The sequence below is a fragment of the Pinus tabuliformis genome, chromosome 3_1, assembly GCF_031772625.1.
Source record: "Pinus tabuliformis cultivar Carrire ecotype Pingquan chromosome 3_1, CPIR1, whole genome shotgun sequence".
Lineage (NCBI taxonomy): Eukaryota > Viridiplantae > Streptophyta > Pinopsida > Pinales > Pinaceae > Pinus > Pinus tabuliformis.
Window position 1 is genome coordinate 623,747,047 of NC_142301.1, and position 6,310 is coordinate 623,753,356.

General features: G+C 47.8%; 1 protein-coding gene across 1 annotated transcript; it reads left to right on the forward strand.

Annotated features, from left to right (window-relative positions):
* Nucleotides 1-3,095: 3,095 nt before the first annotated feature.
* On the forward strand, nucleotides 3,096-4,052 carry LOC149188575 (uncharacterized). The gene has a single exon (XM_089410000.1). It carries the CDS (start codon nucleotides 3,096-3,098, stop codon nucleotides 4,050-4,052), a length of 957 nt encoding a protein of 318 aa, XP_089266126.1.
* Nucleotides 4,053-6,310: the final 2,258 nt, after the last annotated feature.

The following is a 6,310-nucleotide window of genomic DNA, read 5'->3' on the forward strand; positions in this document are numbered from 1 at the left end:
GCCCACACTCCTTTCTAGACGAACACGTGTTCATGGAACTGCCTATCGACAGTCTACATTTCACCTCTCGCCATAGCCATCTGCTCGTAGCTCTATTACACCACCTACATGCTCAACTCCTGCCCATGCATGGCCTCGCTTCCTGAATAGGGGTACGTGGAACGCTATCGCTCTAAGCTTCATGCAGGCCTACCTCTATTTAAGCCTGCGCATTTTGTTTCAATCGGTTTCCTTCCTCCAGCCTCGAGGGCTGGAGGCTCTCTTCGTTTCTGCATCACCGTCTGTCTCTTGCGGTCTGTTCATGGCTCTTCGCTCCTGGCTTCGCGCGGCTCCCTCTCAGGTCAGTTTCTTATCCTTTTATCCTCTATAACGTTTTAGTCGTTAATTTTTCTTTCTGTCAGGAAAGATCCTACGTTATATGATAAATCCTGTTCGGATAATAGGGGATTTTGTCTGGATAGTCTTTGCGTTTTCTTTCTTGGACTCAGGTGTTAGTGTTTCGGGATATGCTTCTGGGCACCATGCATATTGCAATTTCTGTCGGGCTCAATTGCTAAAACCTGTTTGTGATATATGCCATCTCTGTCTGCGATTCTAGATAGGCTGCTTATCGTTATTACATGGATTAATATTAGGCTTATCGTAATAACGCCACAGTTCATGGACTGCCTCCTTCAGTCATTATTTGCTCAAAGCTTCCATTTCTGGACTCTTTTACCTTCTGTCGTCAGTTCAGTACAAGGTTTCTTAAGGTTTGTCTCATTCTGGCCTCTTCTATCTGTTGTCGTTCTTGCTCAATGCGGATGTGGTTTAGTGCATTCATGAGCAGAATCAGAGCCTCGTTTTACATCTATAGTCCATGTCGAGATATTCGTTTTCGCATCTGTAAATGGTGGTGTGTTTTTCACTGTTGCTGCTGTTGCATCGACTGTAACTCTTGATCCCGCCATCGACTCTCCTTGAGGACGTGGGGGTTTTCCGTCTACCCTCCCGGAATCCATTCCGTCTATCCCCCCGGAATTCCTTTCAAATCCTTTTTCCGTCGTCATTTCGCATTTTCAAAGTTTCCTCCATCTGGCTCTATTAATGTAATCTGCCACCTTTTCTATCAACATGGCAAAACGGCGGCAGGCTCCCGTCACCTTTCTCCAAAGGGACTTTTTCTAGATTATTCTATGCTTTTGGGTCGGTCCTTTTCTCGTCCTTTATCCTCAGAGATCCTTCCCTCCAGGCAACATTCTCCGCCGGTTTCTCTCCCTGAGATCTTCTTTTGTACGAGGGATCCTTCTCCTGGCATCTTCTTTAGTACGGGGGATCCTTTTACAGGGATTTTTTTTCTGATCTCCTGACTATTTCATTCCTCTCGGGATGGCCACAGACAGTGACTCACCGGCCACCAAGGAACTTTTTGCCGCGGCAATACAAGCTGAGACAGACCATAATTTGATCCAGAGAAATCCTCGATGGCACTCCACGCTGTCCGACTTCCTGCCACCAGGGCTGAGGGACCCTCCCCTCTCGGGGACCATTGATTCTAACCGTTTCTCAAAGGGACGCCACAAGCAAAAAGGTCCAGTCAAAACGGTTCCTCAACCGGCTGTCTCTGTTACAGGTCCAACTCTGGTAGAACGAATCGAGAGCCTCCAAAGGCTCGCCCTTGTGGGGAAATGGTATTTTCCGGAGCTCGATGAAACACAGATAAGAAGTTGGGTCTCCAAATCCTGGATTCCCATTATAGGTTACACTCCAATCATCTCACGGTTAATGAAGGACTGGTTCTCCTTCCATTTCCAAAATGAGGAAGACCTGGAATTGATTCTGAATCGGCCATGGGTTTCGGGCCGAAGTTTTCTTCCTCTCACAAGATGGTATCTTGGTTTCGATCCTCTTAAGAACACCCCCTCCCACAGCATGATCTGGGTCAAACTGCCGAATCTTCCTCTGCAGCTGTGGACGCCTGAGATTCTTGCCACTATCGGAGGTGCTATTGGAAAATTCATTTACGTCGACCCCTGGGTCCGAGGTGAAAAGGACAAGAGAATTGCATGGATTCTTATAGAAAGACCATATAAAGGGGGTTATCCCGACCAAATCGAGATCTCTTGGGATGGAACAAAGATCCTCCAAAGGCTCGATTATTGGGGCATTCCGTTCCGTTGTTCCGCATGCCATCGCACCGGCCATCTAGTCAAAGATTGTCACTATCGCAGACGCAGACTCCGTCCCCTCTCTCGGGTCAATGAGGAAAATGAAGGATCTGTCTCTCGCTCCGATAAAGCTGGCCCCCTGGGGGAGAATTTTTCTTTCCAATCTGCAGATTACAGATGTTCAAAAGAGGTCTCCCAGTTCAGACCAGATTCGCCAATATTCACAGGTTTTAGAAGCACTCCTATCTCGCCGGGGGCAACCGAGGCGATCCCTTCTTCTCCAAATCCCATCTCGAAGGAAGATTTTTACAGCTCCCCTGTCAATGAACAGCATGAAGAGGCTCCTGTTACTGCCCCCCCGACCATGAACGCCTCAGATTTTGTGGTCGGTTCTCATCCCATCATCATCTCCTCCTCCACGTCCCCCCCCTCTGCTACCCAAAAAGGGAAAGAAGTCCACCACTCCCCGACCCCATTCAATTCCCCATCGGACTCCCCGGTCAACACTCTTGACAGTGACATCGAACACCTGCTCAACTGTAACCCTCCTGTTTTGGAACCTTTGACAATTCATAAACCATCCTTCCCCTCTATCAGTCCCAACTCGGCCAAAAACATCACTGTCAGAAAAAAGACCCGTGGTGGGAGTCGTCACTATAAAGGCCGGGCTATATCCTCTGAATTGGGATTATCAAACCTCCCCCTTATTGATGTTCCTATCTTCGAGTCCCCTCCTCCTCAGCCCCTTAGAGCAAGCTCGGCTGGCCAGCCGTCCAAATGACCTTCCTTATCTCTTACAATATCAGGGGCCTTGGAGCCGGCCCAAAGTTCTTGGCTCTAAAGGGCACTTTCCTCTCTGCTCGGCCCTCCATCATCTTCATTCAAGAGACTATGCACCCCAGCTCGGTCTCCTTAGCTTTCTTCCGCAAGATGCTTCCTAATTGGCACATGGCCGCCACTAATGCGGAAGGTCACTCAGGAGGATTGGTTTCCATGTGGGACCCTAATTTGATCAAGGCAAAGGCATTTAAATGCTCCGCAGGCATTCTTCTCTCTGCAACTATTAGAGGGCGCCCGAATTCAATAAATTTGCTGAATATATATGCCCCTTACAGGCACAGATCTCCCTTTTGGGATTCTTTATTCTCCACAGGCATTATGGACATTAATTCGTTGCTAGTTGCTGGCGATCTCAACCTCACTTTAAGTTCAGAAGAATGCTGGGGGCATGGCCAACCAGTTGACAGGTTGGCGGTCAGAATGCGGAGGGAGTTTTTTAACCGGAACCTTGTCGACATCTGCCCGGTCGTTATGACCCCCACTTGGGACAATGGCAGATTGGACTCTGCCTTCATAGCGAAAAGGATAGATCGCTTTCTTGTGCACGCCAGTGTTATCCTTCAATGGGGGATGCCACATGCTAAGACAGGTGGGGAGCTCACCTCCGACCACAAGCCCATTTTCCTTGAATGGGCACAGGCGGATCGAAGAATGGGATACTCTTTTAAATTCAACTCCATCCACCTTCAGGACGAATCCTTTAATGAATTTATAAAAAAATGCTGGGAGGACATCATCAGTTCTCAAGACGCTTTCCTTCTAACATTTCGGGACAAGATCCAACTTCTAAGAGATAAAACAAAGTCATGGCAGCATTCAAAGAAGCTAAAGGATGCACAGGATCTTATCGACATCAACTCAGAAATAGACAGAATTGTTTCCTCTATTCATATCAGTGGTAGAACGATCGAAAAGGCCTCCTCCTTGTGCTCCCTCGAAAGGAAAAAACACGCTCTACTCCTTAAAGAAGAAGCCACTTGGCGGCTCAAAAGCCGTGCCATTTGGCTCAAAGACGGGGACAGGAACACCCGGTCGCAGAATCAAAAACTCCATATGGAAAATTGAAAACGACCATGGTCAATGCTTCTCCTCACAACATGAAATCGCAGCGGAGGCCACTCGCTTCTTCAGGCATCAATATTCGAGACAACACAATGACCTAAACGACTCCCTCTAGGCGGTTGAACATCTTCCGACCATGTTCGACGATGAGGCCAACGATGTTTTCTTCAGGACTGTCACGGAGGAAGAACTTTCTGCAACCATTAAGTCTTTCAGCAAAGACAAGAGCCCCGGCCCTGATGGCTGGCCGATGGAATTTTTCTCCCACTTTTATGAGCTCTTTAAAAAAGATCTCCTTTGCATGGTCGATATGTCTCGTCTTTCTGGCAGCATCAACAGCGCTCTTGCTGCCACTTTTATTGCCCTAATCCCTAAGTCTGAAAGATCCTCCTCTTTTGGCGATTATAGGCCGATTTCGTTGTGCAATTCTCTATATAAGATCATCTCAAAAATAATAGCAGACAGATTGAAGAAAGTTCTCAATTCTTTTATATCCAAAGAACAGCACGCTTTCCTCAAAGACCGGCTCATAATGGATGCGGTTGCCATGGCTCAGGAGTGTCTCCACTCTATCTGCAACAAGAACATTAACGCTGCCGCTCTCAAAATTGACCTCAAAAAGGCCTTTGATTGTGTCTCATGGAGTTTTCTCAACATTCTTCTTTCTAAAATCGGCTTAAGGCCTCCGGCTATTAAATGGATTATGGCGTGCGTGGAATCTGTCCAGTTCTCTGTTATTATCAATGGGGTTCCATCCACCTTCTTCCATGCCGAAAGAGGGCTCCGTCAGGGATGCCCTCTCTCCCCGCTCCTTTTTATCTTGGTTATGAACTGCCTCAGCTCACACATCAACCATGCTGTGGACGTGGGTAGATGCAAGCCGGTCCGTATATGCAGGGACATCTCCCTCTCCCACAACTTCTTTGTCGACGACATCCTTCTCTTTGCCATGCTCTGCAAGCCATCCTGGATATACCTCTTCTTGCTTTTCAAAAAATTCCAGGCTGCTACAGGTCTCTCGATCAACTGTGGAAAATCTGTGCTTTATCATAATAACTCGAATCCTGCATTGGCCCAGTGGATCGCTGATCGTTTTGGAATCAATCTTGCCCTCTTAAAGGACGGCTTTACCTATCTGGGCTTCCGCCTTAAAGCAATGGGGTATCATTGTATGGACTGGGCATGGCTGGTGGACCGCTTCCTCCACAAGATCTCTCGGTGGGAAATGCGTTTTCTCTCTCTTGCTGGTAGATACATTTTGATTCGGTCTGTCCTCACTCAACTCTCTGTGTATTGGTGTCACCTTTTTCTCCTCCCGATCTCTGTTATCAAACAAATGAACTCCATTGCTGCCATCTTCTTGTGGAGCGGTCGATCTTCCCCCATCAAAATCCACTTGGTTAAGATGGGCTCTATCTCTCGCCCCAAAGAGAAGGGTGGTTGGGGCCTTCTTGATATGCATCTCTTTGGCAAGGCGCTCATTTGCAAATCCTTTCACAGAGGCTTATTTGGAAATGGTCCGTGGAGTCTCTTGATAAGACAAAAGTATCTAAAGGGCCGCCCCTTGGCTCACTGGTTCTATCGATCTTCACTTGGTATTCGATGTGGCTCCCCCATTTGGAACAGTTTCAAAAAGATCCATCCATTCTTCAGGAAGCACCTAAAATGGACTCTCTTCTCCGGCTCCTCCATCCTTATTGGTATAGACCCCACTCTATACAACCTGGAGTCCATGATCCCCCCTTCTTTGCTCCTTTTTTTCCATTCTAGAGGTTTTTTCACTTGGAACTCCCTCATAGACTCCTGGTCTTCTCTTCATCCGATATGGAAAACCGACCTCCAGCTCGCCATCCCTCCCCCCCTCCGCCCCCTATGGCTATCCTTCACTTCCCGTTTCTCCCACCATGGGATTGTCCAACATGGCACAAAAGATTCCCTCATTTGGTCCATCGACTCCAACATCCATCCCATCTCTGTCCGGAAAATATACTCCTCCATCATTGCTGATCTCCCTCCCCTTCCCTCTGTTTTTCCAGTTAAGTTCTGGAAGGCCCCTTGCCCTCTAAAAACCATTCTTTTCTCTTGGCTGCTCTTCTTTGATAAGAACCTCACCTGGGATGTTTTACAGAGGAAAGGTTGGCATGGTCCTGGCAGATGTCTTCTCTGCCTCCTGGAGAATGAATCCAATTCCCACATGTTTCTCCAATGCCCTGCCGCCCAAGCAATCTGGTATGAACTCTCGACCCTCTTCGGTTTTCCTC